Below are 18,186 nucleotides of genomic sequence, written 5' to 3' on the forward strand. Positions count from 1 at the left end.
TTTACATTTTGTTATAAAAATGTCCAATACAAAAAAGTTAAAAGAATTGTGTAGCAAATACCCATGAACCTACTACCTAGATTCTACCATTAAGGTTTTGCTGTATTTTCTTTTCTTTTTTTTTTTTTTTTGTCTTTTTAAGACGGGGTCTCACTCTGCAGTTTAGGCTGGCTTTGAGCACCCCTTGTAGCCCAGGCTGGTCTCAAACTCACAACAATCCTCCTGCCTCAGCCTTCCAAGTGTTGGGATTGCAGGAATGTGCCACCACACCCAGCTTTGAATTTTCTTTATTGTGTATCTATCCCTGTAGCCATCCTTTCATCTGTCAATCAATCCATCTGAATCTTGTAGATCATTCCAAAGAAAGCTGGCGACCTCAGTATATTTCATCTAAATACTTCAGCATGCATTTCATTAACTAGAATCTGATACATGATTATGGTATGTGTGTGTGTGTAAAGCGCACTTATGTTATGAGCACCTCTGGATGAATTTTAATGAACGCATGCACCTGTCTAGTCCAAATCACTACCAAGAACTGACCATTAACACCACTCCAGAAAGTCTCCTCATCCACTCCTTCTTAAGAGCTCCTGCCTTTACCCCATTACTTCATCTCTTTTTTCCCTAACAGCTGGCTGATCAGCCTGGGTACCTGACAGTCCCTGCCAGTGTCAGGGAAGGAGTGACCCTCGATTTTAGTCTGTGATCTGGCCCTGTGGGGAGAGCCGGGCCCGGCAGAGCTCTCAGGAAGTGGGAAAGTGAGACTGTGCTGGTCAGATGAGGACGCTGAGCTCCAGACCCCAGGGCAGATCTGGGTCACTGTGATCATGGGCCACATGCCAGCCTAGGACTGGAGCAGCAGGGAGAAGGAGGAACACGGCGAGACACAACAAGATCCTGGAGGAAAGGACCAGCTCAGCGGGAGGGCCTCAGCCTGCTCCAGTGCCAGCTGCAATCCCATTCTCTGTGTCAACATGAAGCCATCTTTCTCAGAGGGCCCTGCAACAGGCCTTTCTCCTGCAACAGCCCCAGCCCCAGTGGCCAGACAGTCATGGATAGCACAGGTACAAACCCAGTAATTTACGAGAAAGTTAATGTACTGGTCTTAAGACAGCTGTCCCACTTCTGTGTCCAATGGCTGTTGGCATGAGCCAACTGTTCCTGGAGAATGACTGTAGCTATGACAACAATGACACCAAAGCCAAGCACAGTGCCACACATGTTATATGCATAATCTCATCTGATTCTCATGATGGTACTATTCATGCAGCAGGTACATTATCCCCATTTTGCAACTGAGAAAACAGAGCAGAGGATAACTTGCCCTAGTTCATGGCTGCTGTCCTGAATCATAAGCTCTCTGCCCCAGCGTGTCTACCTCCAGCAAACAGCCATGTGCAGCACCCCCTGCTCAGGAAGACGCCTTGCTCCATACACGTTGCAGGGTGAATGACCAAAGGTGCTGCCAGAGGCCCCTGCTTTGTCCCCACTCGCCTGCTGCTCCCGACACAGCAGCACTGACCTGTCCTTGCAGACAATGGTGGACCACAGGTCCTAGGGTCTGGATGATAGCATTAAGCTGGTGGCTCTTTCCCCCATGCCCTGTGGCTGAACAGCAAGCATCCTTTCCTCATAGACCTGTGCAAGATGCTCAGGTGGAGACCAGGGAGAGATCACAGGTCTTCCTGGCCCCCTCCAACTCTAAGAAGTTAGAGAGGCTGACTCTCAGAAAAGACAGCACAAGGCAGGTATGAACACCACGCTCAGAGACCCATTTCCCCAAACCTACATTCTCTTCTGGTACTTCCCCACACCTCTGTCATCATCTGTCCCCTACCTTTCTGTAAACTCCCCTAGGGGCCCCTGGCACTCTGCAGAGTTCCTCCTTCTCTCTCTCTCCTCCCCACCTTCTTCTTCTGCAGTACCGGAGACTGAACCAAGGCCTTCACGCTGAGCTACATCGCTAGCCCTTTTTATTTTTTTGAGACAGCGTCTCACTAGGTCACTAAGTTGTGCAGGCTGGGCTTGAACTTGTGATTCTCCTGCCTCAACCTCGCAGAGTGCTGGCGTTACAGGTGTGTACCAGTATGCAGGGCTTAGCCTGCACAGTTCTAGTGGCACGGAAATTGCTTAAGGTATTAAGCAATAAATGAATAAATACATGACCAAGGAAGCTGTGAAAGCAGAGGGATGAGGATGAGGATGATGTCACAGTAACTTCTGGGCAGCATTCTAACACCACCACTCATATTAAATAACCAAACCCTAACTACCCTGTGACATAGGTATAGAGTTATAGGGAGGTTAAGTAACTGGCCAAGAGTCACTTAGCAATGGTAGCTTTGAACCCAGGCAGTCAGACTTCAGAGTCTGTAATTTTGGGGGTTGTGTGTGTGTGTGTGTTGTGTGTGGTGCTGCAGGTGGAACCCAGGGCTTCATGCATGCCAAGAAAGTGCTGTCCCACTGAGCTACACCCCCATCCCCAGAGTCCATGGTCATCCCCTTTCCCACCCTGGAAAAGCTCCTTGGTATATGGCACCAGGCTCTGCACCAGCCTGAGCCAGAGTCAGGCTAAGTGTGACCAGTAAGAGGGCAATGTGACCATGGCAACAAAAGCATGGACAATATAGCACTTGAAGGATCAAGCTGTGAACAGAGGAATAGTGGCCATCCCGGCAGTGCTCAACGTCCCCCTGACCCAACATTCGCTGCGTGCCTGGGAACCAAGCACCTCCCAGACCCTGCACAGCAAGCAGACAGGAAGTGGCCAAGAGAATGTCTTTAGTGACCCCTCCTGTGATGCGCTTGTTTGATGCCAGGCATGGCATGATGGTGATTATCTTTTAAAGTAATCCCTGTAACCACTGTTTTGCCCACTGAGGTGATGAAGAAACAGGTTCAAAGACAGTGGGTTGCTTGGCCAATATTTACAGGCATTTGCATGCCAGGCTGTTCTGGTGGCACTGAAGTGAATACCTTTTCTCTCATGGGTTGTGTGTATAGCAGCTGGGGGGAGACAGAAGGCAGGAAGCGGAATCCTTCCACAAGCTATACATGTGTGGTGGGGACAGAAGCCAACCATGGAGTGGGTGCTCCTGGTACAGGGACAGCCTGTGCAGAGGTCCTGGGGCAGGGCCACTAGACGTGCTGATGGAAAGAGAGGCAGCTATGTGGCTGGAACACAGAATGAAGGACACAATAGGGAGAAACAAAGGGAAATTCAAGCCCAGGCCTGGTGGATTCCAGGGGGTTCCATTCAACACCGTGTCCAGCAGGCAGTGTGCAAGGGAACCGCAGAAGGAACTGCCTCTGGAGGACAAGGACGGCTCAGCTTCCATTCCCCAAAGGAGAAAAGACCTCCCCGTGCAACTGGGTTATCTACACAGAAGGGAAAAACTCACCTAGAACAAAAATAATCTTTATCAATTGGTGTCTCTCATAGGTCCTTTGAGAAAAACCCCGACATGGAACTTAGGAAAATTAATAATTCTAATGCCTGGGTTTTGAAGTGCTCTGTGTATACAAGTACTTACTAGCAGGAAGCAATTTCAAAATGAAAACTGCTTTTTTTTTTGAAAACTGCTTCTTTAATGACCATCGCAGTCACCTGGGGTTTAGATGGGCCCTGAGGACAGCTCAGCTTCTACACAGCACCTATGTTCAGGCCAAGGACTGCAGAACAGTGTAGGGACAGACTTATGAACTGTCAGGTCTCAGAGACATCACACGCCTGTGTCCTGTGATGAATTGTCAGTGACGTCAGTGTGCCGAGCAGCCACGTCTCCCTGGGTCACGTGAGCACAGGGAGCTGGGAGGGATGGTGGGTTCAACTGGTGCCAAGATGACACAGGGACACAGCTCAGGTCCTGCTACTGAGATGAAAGGGAGGGACCTCTGGGGAGAGACCCCCCACAGGCTCCAGGAACCCCGCATGCAGGGAGAGCAGAGCAGACACACAGGGAATTGCCCCCCGCTTTGGAATCGATCCCCGGTTCCTCCATCCCCTGCCACGTGGTCAGTGAAGGCTTTGAGTGGACCACATGCTCCAGGCTCCAGAGGTGAGTGCTGAAACAGGTTGTCCCCTCTCTCTATGGCTGCGTGGTTAGAAGCCAGCTGCTAGCTTTATTTCATAGCACTGCTACCGACAAGCTGGCCTCTCGGAGCCTGTTTCCCCATCTGTAAAGCAGGGATACAAATACCCCAAGCTCAGTGCTCAATCATATGTCTCAAGCTCTTAGCTCCAGCTTGGCGCACAGTAGGCCCTGAAGGTTCAGTCACTGCAGGGGGCCTGAGTGCTCACTGTCCACTAGGTATAGTGGGGGTCAAGTGCAAATGCTGACCTGTCCACTGGGTGTACAAGGAAAAACCATCTGTAGCACAGCTGGCTGACAACACAGCAGCTGCTGCCCTGGTCTCTGGTAGACAAAGATCCCCGGAATTGTATTAGTCATGAGCAGCCCGAGCTGTTGCTTTCCTCCTTGACTCTGGTGACTGCAGCTATGACCTGCTGCCCCCTGCTTTCCCTGTGATTCCCTGAGAATCACATCAGTCAAGGGCAGTCTTGGCAGCTGCCTGCAGGGAAGGGGAGGAGGCTTCCCTTCCAAGGGAGGGAAGGGACATTTCTCCAGTACGGGGGAGAGCCTTAGCCTTCTCAGGAGGAAACAAAGATGGAGGCAAGGAGATTATTTTGGCCCCCAGGTTCTAATCCAGCTCTTCCCACTGCCTCTACCAGCCAGGGAACCCAGGGAAGTCACCCGGCCTCCCAGCGGCTCATTCAGTCCTTCACAGCTCTCTGCACGTTCACAAGGAGCAGGCTCTGCCCAGCGTACCCAGCTCCCTTATCTGGTTAAAAACAGTAAAAAGAAGAAAATAGTATGGCAGTTCAGGAAAAATTAAAAATGTAATTACCATATGATCGAGCAATTCCATTTCTGGGTATGTCCCCCAAAGAACTGAAAACAGGATCTTGCACAGACAGTTTAACGCCCACGTTTGTAACAACATTATCCACCCCAGCCAGAAGGCAGCAGTAACCCAGGAGTCTGCTGGTGCATGGATGGATAATCAAAATGGAGCATACATAGGACGGAATATTTGTTTAGCCATTTAAAAGGTAGGAAATGGGGCTGGGGATTTAGCTCAGCGGCATAAACACCTGCCTTGCAAGCAGGCAGTCGTGAGTTCGATCCCCAGTACCGGAAAAAAGAAAATAAATAAATAAATAAAAATTTTAAAAGGCAGGAAATTCTGCCTGGCATGGGGGCACAAACCTGTCTTCCCAGCACTCGGGAGGCTGAGGCAGGAGGACTGCTGTGAGTTAGAGGCCAATCCAGCCTACATAGTAAGTTCAAGGCCAGCCTGAGCTACAGAGTGAGACCCTAACTCAAAAACCAAGATGGAGAGAGAGGTAGAATTTGAGTCTGGCTCTGGAGGAAAGTTCTGGGGATAGATGGTGACGGTTGTACAACATATATAAGCACCCTCAATGCCATGAAATTGTGTACTTATAAATGACCACAGTAGTAAAGTTTATGTTCCATGTATTTTGACACAAATAGAAATTTTTAAAAATAAGAAATCAGTAACAGGCATATAAGTCACCACTACTTCAGGACCCGGGAAGGGGAGTCCCTCAGACCCTGAGTGCTTTGTACTAGGCTGGGCTTTCCTGGAGTCCATGTGACTCGGGGTTGAACAGTGGCCTTGGGATTAAATTGCAGTCTCTTGGCCTCACCCTCCACCATTCTAGGGTGACCTTGCCACTTGATTTGGAATCAGGATTGCCACGTCAGGCCCTTCTCAGGCCCCATCTGACATTTCTCCTGTCTATGTCCAACCAGCGTGTTGTCATATAAAATGACTCTGCCCAATTTATCAGCCCTCAGTGAAGTGACTGGCCCGAGCACGCTCAGCACCTGTCCTGTACCACCGCCACAGAGCTCCCACTCCCCCATCAGTTCCTGGCCAGGGTCACCCTGCCAGCAGCCAGTACCAACTTCCCGGCCAGCCATGAGAGACAAACACTCTCGATGCTTTAGGGGACTATGCCCCAGCCGAAGGCAACTGCACCCTCATGAGGAAACCCACAGCCACCCAGCCAAGTGACTCCCCAATTCGTGACCCACAGAAACAGCAAGAGAAAACAAATGAATATTGTTTTAAACCAGTAAGTCTCAGGGTGATTTATTATGTAGCTAGATAACTCATATAAAAATGAACTAACAAGAACAACTTGTTATTGCTGGCAATTTGATGCCAATGCTTGGATGGTAGCACAACTGTATTAGGCACAATTCTGAGCTTATGTAAATTAATTCATTTCATCTTTACAGCTAAAGGAATGAGGCTAGTATCCCCATTCCACAGGTGAGAATGCTGAGGCACAGAATGCTTGAATAACTTATTACGTGGCAGAACTGGAACACAGAACCCCAACATGCTGGCTTCAATGTCTGTGTTCATAATCACTACCCCCAAACAGCATCCCAAAATCATAAGCAGAAATATGGCACCAAAAAGCCAGAAATATTCTCAGATCTACAGCAATTGCTTTTAAGGAGAGGAGAAAAAGAACAAGTGCCAGTCTACCCTTATGCCCCAAACCTTTCAAGTTCCTGCCTTTCTTGGGATTATGGCTCTGCCTCCTTGAGGCTGGTCCCGGGCGACAGTCAAGGTCCCCTCCACTACATAAGGCCAGGGAAGATGAGATTTTCCTGACAGAAGGGCTTCATAAAATCATTCACATCTCCTTAGTCAGGATCTGGTCCAGGAGATGACCACCGTCTCCTCTGCCCATGACTCACCCCATGGAAGCTTCATTCCTGATTCTTCACAGTGCCCAGTATCTTAAAGCATAACCAATCTCCAGTGTGGAGACAAATCACCCCAGGAAGACAGTTTCATCTAATGCAGGATTAGTAACTACAAGGAACATGTTCTACAGCCTCTTTCCAAACCCTTTGCAGACATAACTAATCGATCACAGGCTCTTTCCACTCTGCCTAAATATAGCTTCAGAATCCTTCTCACCACAATGCCCCAGCTCGCTACTTCCACAGATTCTGAACTGGCATTAGAGCTGAGACCTATTTGTCATTCTGGCTTTAACAGGACAAAGACAAAACACCAAAAGCAACAGACTGGAACTAATCCCTCTCCTTTTCAGGGGAGTAAAAGGCTTCCCGCCGCCATTGTTCTACCCCTCCTCCAAAACCCATTTTCATCACAGTGAGAGCTGAGAAGGGATTTCTAAAAGAGAAGATGCTGAAGACAATATTGACCTTGATTTGAAGGATGGTATAAGGATGGTACAAGCACATGCGGGGAGGTGTCCCATCCCTACTGATGATCATGAATTAGGAACCGACAGCTCTGCAGCAGGGACTCATCCTGAAGTGAAGGTGAACTGGGATGTACAGGTACATTCTTCTCTGTCTGTGTAACTTTCCTTATCTCCTAGTGCTCTAGACAGGAATCACAGAGCAGTGTGAGCACCAGCACTTTCCAGTGAAACAGAGTGCAAGCCACATGTGTAATTTAAAATGTTTCAGCAGCTACATGAAAAACATAAAAGAGAACAGTTGAAAATAAAATAATTTTAGGGCATGCTTAGTTAGCATGCACAAGGCCCTGGGTTTCAGATATTGTATATATACTATATATATAATCCTTGCAACCCCAAAATTAATGAAGATGCCTGGCAAGTGTGGTCCTGGGACCACCCCCATCAAAAAAAAACAGGGGCTGGGGATTTAGCTCAGCGGCATAAGCACCTGCCTTGCAAGCAGGCAGTCGTGAGTTCGATCCTTGGTACCGGTAAAAAGGAAAAAGACAAAAAAAAAAAAACTAATGATGTGTTTTTCTTTCTTTGATTCTATATCAGAAGTCTAGTATATATTTTACAGTGAAATTCAATCTAGATACTAAATTTTCATAAGATACACATTATCTGTTTTGAGAGCTCATAAAAATTACATGTAAGCTGGGCATGGTAGTACATACGTATGTTCCCAGCTACCAGGGAGGCCTAGATAGGAAGGCCACAAGTTTGAAGCCAGCCTGGGCAATTTTAGTGAGATGCTGTCTCAAATTTAAAACATAAAAAGAGCTGGAGATTGTGGATTCCACAAATTGAAGTTCTTCCAAACACTCCTAAAAGTTTTCCAACTGAAAAGAGTATCTGCTTTAAAGTGTAAATCAAAGAAAATTAAATGAAATTAAAGATTCTGTTCTTCAGTTGCACTACCCACATTTTAAATACCCAGCATCCCCAAGTGCCTGGTGGTTATCATAAGGTAGGCACAGGTCTGGGGGTGGGGGGAGATTTCACCCCACCTTGGGCACATGCCAACATTCCTCACAGCCCTGTTACTCTTTGAGGGGCTTCTAGGGAACCTACACGGCAGGTCTTTTGAACACTCCTGCTCAGGTTCTGTGGCCCACACCAGTTTTACCCTCTGCAGTTTCTTCTAGGACCTTCTGTTTGGCTGGCCCTCGCCCTTGTTTGGCACTGGCTTTCAGCTTGCTGGGCTCCCTGTAAGTTCTCCAGTGGGTCAGCCACGCCCTGCAGTGAGCCCCAGCTCCAGGCTACATCCAGGTATGCTTTGGGAACCCTGCTTGTCTACAAGGCCTATTTAGGTGAAGCTGTGTTCTCTGCTACCCAAACCAGGGGCTGGCAATCTTGGGCTGCATCCCAGGATGTGTCATTTCCTGTTGGTATTTTGGAAAGCCCTGGCCATTTCTATGCCCCTATAGCTGGCACAAGGACTGTACTAGAACGTCACCATGTCAGCCTCCATTTTCTACTAGAGACTCGCTTTGGGCTTCCTGTTCCCAAAGGCCCTTCATCGTCTGCCCTGGCCTCTGCAGTGTGTTGGCTCTGTCCCTTGGGTCCCATTCTCATCTCTCCTCTTAGGATGGTGAACTGTTTGGGGTTTTGATCAGTCCTGACCACTTTTCCCCTTCAAGCCACCAAGCCTGAGCCTCAGGCTGAGCCCAGCGCTGATCCCAGCAATGACTCCCTAACCGCACCACCAGCCTCAGTCTCCCCACTCCTGGGAGAGCCTCCACGGGGAGGAAAAAATGGCTTGCAAGCAGAATCAAGTCGAAGAATTGAGGCACCAGAAGCAAACCCCCCTGGAATGACCACAGCTTGGCAACTGTGGAGAGTAACTGGAGTCCCCTCCTACAGTGGCACCCCAGCCCTCCCCAACAGTGTGAAGAAGCAAAAAGCCCAGGCTACTGTGAGAGATAAAGGGATGAGAGTCTGGACCCAGAGCTCAGAAAGGCCAAGACTGGCAGCAGTTTGGGGACCTGAACCATGAACGTGAAGCACCCACAGCTTGCCAGGGACACAGGTTGTGCCAGTTCCCCCGGCACAGGGGAAGCCACCTGAACCTCAGGACACAGAACAGCCCTGCATGGGGTCCCTGGTGCTGGCAGGCCTCAGCGGCCCCACGCAGTCCACCTGTGTCTCAGAAGCTGCTCACCTTCTGGGGTGCTGCTTCTCAGAACGGAAACAACCTGCGTCATCCAAAAAACCAGTTCCAAAGTCTGAGCTATACCTGAGGAGGACGCCAGGCACCTGACAACCTGATCAGTACCATAGGGAGTGCTCCTTCCCGAGCAGCGCTCTCCAGACAGCTGCTTGTCCCCAGCCTGTCCCCAACGAGGGCCCCTTGGCTGCTGAAATCTCCTCAGCAGCATCCTTTCTCTGCCCCCTTGCGTCTCATACCCCACACCTACACCACACACACACAGCACACACAGGGCACACACACACACATCACACCCAGGCATGCACACATCACACACTCCACACATCACACATACACACCATACACGCCACACACAAGTACCTCGTGCATCCCACATGCAACATTCCCAGCAATGGAACACCGAGAACCAATACTTACAAATAAATTTGATCATCGTGCTGGAAGATTTTCTGCAATGAATGACACAGCTCCTTGCCTTGCCACGCCTGTAGCTGAGTGTAATTTATCATTTCCTGATGATTCAGGGACGTGTTTGGAGGCTGCCTTTACCACGAGCCCTAATGATGTGGCCTTCACTTCAGGCTGCTCTGCTTGCTTGTTCAAGCTGCCTGTCCAAGGACACCCTTCAGGCACACACCCTTCAGGGACAGCGGCTGGGCCTTGACTGTCTGGAACACTTTCTCCCTGGATGTCTGCACAGCTTACTCTCCGTTCAGTCCCTGGCTCAGTGCCAGCTTACCAGAGAGGGCTTTCCTGTGTAGCCTTTTCCCATTTTTCTGCTTTTTGTTTTCATAATATTTGCCACTCTTAATAAATTATGTCTGTGTGTTTATTTTCTCCCTCTAGTAGGATGCTAGCTTGTTTCAGGTCTCCAGTTACTCATCTTGTTATTGCCTGTGACAATCCTGGAACATAGTAGGTGCTCAGGAAATAACTGCCAGAGAAATACACAAACGATGCCCTCAGAATTCTGACTTGTGTGTGTATGTGTGGGACAGAGGTCGCACCTGTCTTCCTTGCCCCTTCCTGGCCTTGTCCTTTGCTGCACCTCTCAGTGTGGCAGGAGCTCCTAGCAATTCCCTTCTCCGTTTTGTCTCATAGCGTCTGTAACCAGGGAAAAGCTGAAGGTTGCCAGGAGATGACCAACTAGTGAACTACTTCAACTGATTTTTCTAAGCTATATTAATTTCCAGGCTTGGCCTCGGGGCTATTTCATGATTGTCTTCTGCTATCTGTGCTCTGCACAGGGCCTTTGTACCTTCCGTCTGGTCTGTGTACATCCCTAGACATGCACATGGATACCTTTGACTTCTAGATAAGGAGAGAATGTGGAGTTGAAGCATTTATAAATAATGGTCTGGCTCTTTGTTCACCTCGCTGTCTGGCCTTACTCTCCCCAGGCCAAGCACCAGGAGGCCCAGAGCCCAGGCTGACGGCCGCCTCACTTTTTCAGGGCATGTTCAACAAAGTCAAAGATGGGTTGAAGGAAATGGAGCACATGCCTGAAATCCCAGCACCTGGGGAGGCTGAGGCAGAAGAATCTCAAGTCCAAGGCCAGCCTGAGCAACTTGAGCCATTTATTTAGCAAGACTATCTCAAAATGACATTTTTAAAAAGTACCAAGAATGTAGTTCAATGTGAAGGCACCCACCCTCCTGACACAGCACCTGGCTCTGTCCACAGCCAGGGGAACCCCATGATGACAGGCCTCACAGATCTGAGACATGGAGAGGTTTCACCTACCTCTCAACTCCAAAGCACTGTGGTACCTGATCACACATGGCTTACAAAGCAGCAGGAGGAAGCTGGTGCCTTTGGGCTCAACGGGAAGCTTCTCCTCACAGGTCAGAAAAAGTGGAGAGGCCGCTCTGGGGCAGACTCGCTTCTGTGCTTCCTCAGCCTGTGCCCGAGTGAGCTCTCCACCACCCCATGGGGTATCCCCAAACCCCGCTCCTACCTGGTCTGAAAAGTTCACAGCCCTTCTCTGGGTGGCCATCCGCCTCTGCCAGACCCTGGTCAGGGATGCAGCTGAAATCCCTGGGGTGGGGAGACAGGGAGGCCTGAGCTGTACCCCCTACTCAGACTTACAGCTCAGGGGCACCCTGGGAAGGAAGGGTCAGAGCCTTGGGGGACAGGACAGGCAACTCTCCACTGTGCCAGGGCTGGACTGGAGAAACGGAAGTGCGACAGGACAGTGGGAAGGCAAAACTACTCTTGAAGTACCAGTCGAAAAAGCAAGGAAAGCACTGACCACCGGTGCCTCCAGTTTAGCAGCTCTGCCTCTCAGCACCCCGCTCCCCTCTCCCCCTTCCTGCCTGGCTGCTCCAAAGGAAGGGGTGAGGGCACTGTGGCAGTTGAAGGCTTTTGTCCTCACCCTCTGCCAGATCTCAGCGTGCTAGGCCAGGCTGGCCCTGCCTCCCAGGCACCAGGTCTCCTGCTGTGCAATAATTGGCCCCACTTTCGGGACAACAGGCTTTTTTCCTCCCCACCTGCTGCTGCTGACAGCCTTTGAGAGACACCCTGAGAGCCTTTGATTCACTCCAGTGTTAGAAGGTCCTGCAAGGAAAGTCTCCTTCTGCTGCAGATAAATCTCTCTCCTTGGAAGCTTTGCCTATTGGTCCAGGTCTATTCCTTGGAACTCCATACAGCAATTTCAAATCGGCCTCTTACTCTCCCTGTTGGCTCCATGCTAAGCACTGATGGGGGATTCAGAAGTTGCAGGGTGCAAATAAGTTTATACTTTGAGGTGATGAGACTAATTCTAGTGAGTCACCAAATATTTTCAAATAATTATCTTTATTGGTTTTATCACTATAAGGTTAATAGATGCTTATTACAAAATGATGGAGGAAAAGAAATGGAAGATCATAATCCCATGTTCTTACTGCTAACACTTTATTTTTAATAATTTTTTTCATCTCCTCCTTCAAAAAAAAAAAATACCCTGTATACTGTTTTTCCAGTACTGGGATGGGACCCAGGCCTTGCACATGCTGGACAATCACTCTACCACTGAGCTACACCCTGCAGTACTCCCCAAAGAGTGTTTATAGAGTGAATACAAGCAAAGTACTGGTCTAGGGATTTCAGGAAAGACACAATGACACAGCTGATCCTTGGAATCCAAAAGAAACTGGGCCTAGGACCCACATTCAAGATACCAAAATCTACTCATACTCAAGTCCATTATATAAAATGCCAAAGTATCTGCCTACAACCAACACACGCCCTCCCACCTGCTCTTAATTCATGTCTAGATTACTTATAATACCTCACACCATGTAAATGCATTCTACTCTACTATTTAGGGAATAAGAACGAGAAAGAAAGTCTGTGAATATTCAGGATAGATGCAGTTTTCTTCCCATTATTTTTAATCCATGGTTCGTTGAATCCAAGGTGGAACCCATTGAGATGGGGGACCAGTGGTCCATCAGACTTGGATCTTGCCCTGAAGATGTTCCAGGGAAAGAAGACATCAATTGGGCTTTAGAGTGCAAACACTTAGATTCAAACATACTCACTAGTTGTCAGGCCCTGGGTCAGCCTCAGTTTACTTGTGTGTTAACTGGGCCTAATAGTGGTAGCCATCTCTTTCGGTTGCTGAAAGGATTCAAGAGGGAAGGCTTGTAAAATACTTACACAGCATCAAAGTATCCAATAAATGAAGCCACCACATGTGGTACAGAAGCCAATGCGGTACAGAGTAGATGGCTATTACAAAGGCTGGACAGGAACAAATGATCAAAGACCACATGCATTCTCAGGCAGAGACGAAGCCACTTGAAACCCTCTTCAGAGGGGGCCATGTGCAGACTGCAACTGTTTGATTAAGTGAATCGCATTTAATGCCTTGAGTGTAATCACTGCTTGCAAGCTCGGCCCCCCTGCTTCTTTCCAGGAGACTTGGGCATGGCGTCTATTTAACCTCTGTGTGTCTTTGCCCTGCTATTCATGGAGAAGGTGCCTCTGGTCTTCTCAAAAAGCAGGCAGGGTATAAATCTTCAATCTTGTAACTGTAATGAACTGCTCAAGTATGGGCTCCCCTCTGACCTCAGGATGATTTTCTCCATTATAGCAAGACAGTCTCCTGAGAAGTTTGGCCTGGCTTTGCCAGAGGTGCCCCCTGCACACCCACCTGAAATGACTTTTGTAGCCTGGAGGGGTTTCTCTGCTTACCGGCCTGACACATGCAACCACCACATAAGGAAGCCAGGCTTCCCCCACCCTCACGAGGCTGGAGGGGGGATTGTTGTTAGGGTGGAAATGAAGGGCCTTCCAAAGGAAGGCAAAGCATCTTCAAACTAGCCCTGTGTCCTTGGGCCTTGGGCCTCCCAGCATGGAGCTCCCCAGGCTATTTGGGCCCACACCAAGCTCAGCTTCCCATAGGCTGTGCCTACGCCCTATGAACAAGTCTCAAAATGGCCCAGAAATATACTCCGTTAGGGGCTGGGGATTTAGCTCAGTGGCATAAGTGCCTGCCTTGGAAGCAGGCAGTCATGAGTTCGATCCCTGGTACCGATAAAAACGAAAAAGACAAAAAAAAAAAAAAAGAAATATACTCCGTTGCAGGAAATTGGGCCCTTTCAATCTGAACATTTTGGCAAAGGAAATTGTGGGTGTTTGTGCTTCTCCCTCCTCACTCTCTTTCATGTGTGTACCACAAGGCAAATTAAATACAAAATCATGTTCTGTCATTTAGGCAAATCATATTCCTACAGCTCCAAAATGCGCACATTATAAATAAAATATAAACTCACCCAGAACTTATTGCATCCTATGCTCTAACTCTACTCTTGGAAAACGGGGCCAGAAAAGCCGTCCTCAGTGTCCCCTTTAAGAGTAAGTAGGCACTCGACAGGTGAAACCTCACGCCACCCCACAGGAGCACTTCCTCAAAGCCATTTCCATATTCCAGAAAAGAAACTATCATTGGTTTGACTAAATATCAATAAATCTTGTCAATCATTCAACTGAAATTTAACACTAAGATTAATCAAGGTCCAGAGACAGTAGTTTCCCTGTGGTCACTTAGCAGTACCTCACTTCCAGGATAAGAAACACCAACTGAGGAAAACTCCTGCCTACATCCTTCACGGTTTTAAATAGGAAACTGTTGTTGCAAATTAGTACATCTATGCTGACAACACCCATAATGGAGTCTGTTTTAATAATGTAAAGTGAAATTCCTTGTAACACCTTGGCTTCCCACCCATGCCTGTTAAAGAGCTGGCATATGGAAAACTTAAGTCCCAGATCAAAACAACCACAAACGTTCTCCCCCACTGGGAGGCTCATATCTCAGCCAGGTCTGCCCTACCTCCTGCACTAGTGGGCATCCTGTGCCAGTGGACAGCAGTGTAGATTCCAGGGGATGGCCCCAGATATGGCAGCCAGTAGGCATGGGGTCAGCATCTCCTTTTAGTTTCACAGGTTATGTACCCCAATTTTTCACATCAAAATTTGTGATACACGAGGGTGTCAACACCCATGATAGCAAAACTCAGGACCTCCCACTGGGCCACTTGGTTGCATACTGACATCCCACAATCCTACACAAGTGTCTAGGAGGTCCAGAAGCAACGTGGCTGGCTTCAGATAACCCAACAGTCTGAACACAGAGCCATTTCCAGGTCCAACTCACATGCAGCCCCTCCCTTTCCCAGCTCAGCTCTTTGATTTCCCAAGGGGAGCGAGCGATGATGACGCTTGTCTGAATTTGCTCAGCCTCTGACAGCAGGGCTGGCCACCTCATTCCCCAAGAATCTGAAAGTCCACACACAAATGTCTTGGCCTAACCAGACAGAGAAGTGTTTTGGAAAGGAAATTTCAGAGAGAAGGCAAGTACTCAGCTGCACCTGCACCTTTTAGATTGAACAAAGAGCTGGACGCCTGGAGATGACTGGGCACACATTCTTTACCTCCTCACTTAGTCAGGGCAGAGCTACAGATAATTACCAGGGGGATCCAAAGCTTGGCCCATTGACTACTCTCAGAAATGGGCAAGAATCCTATTGCATTCCTCTATAAAAGCAGTACTTATTAAGTCTTGCTGTGCACATCAATGCGGGGATGTGAGGCACTTCCAGCATAGTCCCTGCATGCATAGCTGAGAATTAGAGGAAAGTGAATCAACTTGAATGACAAGAGTACAGTGCAAGGCAGTGTCAAGGGTAGTGTGTGATCAGGACTGATGCCGAGGCAGACACCCAAGGCTAAAGCTTAAAACAGAGGGGGAGCTGGCTGTACCTCAGTGGCTAGCGACAGCCCTTGCCACTCCACTCCTGGGGACTTCCATCCTCCCTTCCTTCCTACACCTTCATTTCCCAGCTCCTAGGCTCTCTCAGATTCCCCTTCACACTTGAAGTTTAGCCCCTTTCTAATCTGCCACAGCAATCAGTAGGGGCAAAAGGATGTTCACTAGCACCTCCTGCCATAACCTCCAATTTCTACTCCTCAAAATTAGGGCTGTATCACCCAAGCAGTGCACAACACACACACACACACACACACACACACACACACACACACACACACACACCCTGGGGGAGGACAGAGAGCCCCAGCAAAATCAGGGTTCAGGGACAGCAGTTTCCCAGTGCTTTCTCTTTTGCTTCCTGCCTTCCCTCAGCCTCCTCCCCTTCCGGCTCAGGGGCACCCCCCCATCACATCACCAGAGCGAGGGACAGAGTATCTGGCCAACTTGCCTCTATCTACCCTGCCAGGCCCAGGCCCATTTTCCTAGAGCAGGGCTGGTCCTCTTCTGGAGTGAAGAGGCTGCCGCTGGGACTCTTGGTGTGCCAGGTCCATGGGAGTGGCCCTGTCCTGCTCCAATCTGTCAGTCCCTCCGAATCTCAGTACTCTGAAGTCTTAGTTTTTCCTTCTTTTTTCTTTCCAAACACTGATGAGTGCTTTGGGAACAGTGTCCTAGAAACAGGGCCACAGCCCAAAAAGAAACACTCATCTAATCAGGCTACCCCCAAATGCAACCAGATAAACCCTCAGACCACAAGATCTCAGTTCAGGGTCAGAAATTACGTATTTTTGCAGGTAATGAGTGGAAGATGGGGCAGGATGGGATATGAGAGCTGGTCTACACCAACCCTCCCCATACTTCTGGGGTTCAAAGTGGCCTTTGGACAAAAGTCCTGCTCTAGTCCATGCAAGCTTCTGCTCTCCTGACCGTGTAGGGCTCCTTTCTCCCCCAGGCCCAGATCTTTACAAGTAAAAAACTGCACCCTCTCCCATTGCCTCTCCCATCCCTCTTCTTGTCGTCTTCCAGCCAGGCTTCCCCAGTCCAGTAGCCTGTCCCGAAAGTCATCCCTGAATCTGGCTCACCACCACCCGCCCCCTTCGGAGGAAGCGCGCTACGGAGAGCGCTCTCAGCAGGTCCTAGCCTGCCTCAACAGGTGCCCAGCTTAGCTACACCGAGCTGTCACCAGGAACCCAGGCCAAGGCGGCGACAGGAACGCCCCCTGCAGGAAGGTTGGGTCTTCGCAGCCTTCTCCCGAGTCCCCCGAATGCCGAGGGCCCCGGCAGCTCCGCCGAGGGTCCCCGACGTGCCTCAACGCCTTTGTTGCTGGCTCGCCGGACAAACGAGCGGTGGACTTCATGCTAAGGAATCGCACAGGCCAGCGTGGACGCTGCCCACTCACTTGCGGTGCTGGACCCTAATGCTGGGGACGAGGGGCGCATACAGGAGGAGATCTTTCCCCAAGCCAGAGAGCACCCCCGCCCCCCCCACCCCCGGGTATCAATGCAGGAGAAACAAATTCAAGACCAAGAGCGGTGCTTAACGACCCTTTCCTCACCGCGCCCCAACCCGACGTCCTTTACCCTCGGGAGGCTGGAGACCCGCTGTGCGTTGCCACCTACGCGCTCAGCTGCGCGGCTCCCCAGCGCTCTGGCTGCAGGCAGGGCCGAGCGCCCGCAGCCCCCAGCCCCTGCCCCCTAGCCTCCAACCCCCAGACCCCGGCCTGGCCAGCGCAGTGCCGGGGGAGCCGCCACGTTCCTAGTCGCGCGCGCACGCCGGGCCCACCAAACTTGCAGCACTTTCTCCCAGCCCCCACCCGCTGTCATCCTCCCTCCATCCTTGCACCCAGGCCCCCGCGCCCGGCCGGCAGGGGTTGCCATAACAACGAACAAGAATGCTCCAGCGTCTACAAAGCCAGCCCTGGCGCGGCGGGCACGCAGCCCCAGGCCGGGCCCCGCGCCCTCGGCTCCCCGGCTGCCCGGCGCGCCGGGCGGACTCACAATGAGCGGGATGGTGCGGTCCTCGCGGAGCTGCTCCGGCCTCCCTCCAGCCCTCTTCGTACTCCGGCCCCCGGAGGATGCTGCGTGGGCTCGGTTGTCCTGCCATAAGTAGTAGAAAGTGCCCAGAATCCAGGCTACGGTCAGGATGGCGATGGCATTGGCGCGGATCTTCCTCATGGTGGGCGGACGGGCGCCCGGCTGGGGGCCGGCGTGCTCTCCAGGCCGGGGCCGGGGCCGGGGCCGGGGCCGGGGGCGCTCTTAGCCCCAGCTGTTTGTTTTCGCTCGCGCCTGGCTGCTCAGTCCTGCAGAGCAGAAAAAGGAGGGGGGGGGGTGATAAGGAGAGACAGGAGCGCCGAGCGATCCTCACGGTCCTAATGCCCTTCAGCCCCAGCGCGCGCGGCTGCCGGCGCCCATTCATCCGCGCGCGGAGCCG

The 18,186-nt window shown here is 50.4% G+C and overlaps 1 protein-coding gene across 4 annotated transcripts in view; it reads right to left on the bottom strand.

The window, feature by feature from the left end:
• The window catches only part of Galnt16 (polypeptide N-acetylgalactosaminyltransferase 16), a 77,834-nt gene extending 59,663 nt beyond the window's left edge, over positions 1-18,171 (bottom strand). For 3 of the 4 annotated variants that reach the window (XM_063241067.1, XM_063241066.1, XM_063241065.1), the window contains exons 1-2: positions 17,754-18,171; positions 11,458-11,537 (exon numbers count right to left, since the gene is read on the bottom strand). In XM_063241067.1, coding sequence (XP_063097137.1) covers positions 11,458-11,537; positions 17,754-18,171 — 498 coding nt within the window. The remainder of the gene's footprint in view (positions 1-11,457; positions 11,538-17,753) is intronic. The other variant, XM_023566099.2, reaches the window with a different exon arrangement.
• Between the last annotated feature and the right edge of the window lie 15 nt (positions 18,172-18,186).

The sequence above is a fragment of the Cavia porcellus genome, unplaced genomic scaffold (genome assembly GCF_034190915.1).
Source record: "Cavia porcellus strain 051 isolate PalLab524CR breed Dunkin Hartley unplaced genomic scaffold, mCavPor4.1 scaffold_31, whole genome shotgun sequence".
NCBI classification, from domain to species: domain Eukaryota; kingdom Metazoa; phylum Chordata; class Mammalia; order Rodentia; family Caviidae; genus Cavia; species Cavia porcellus.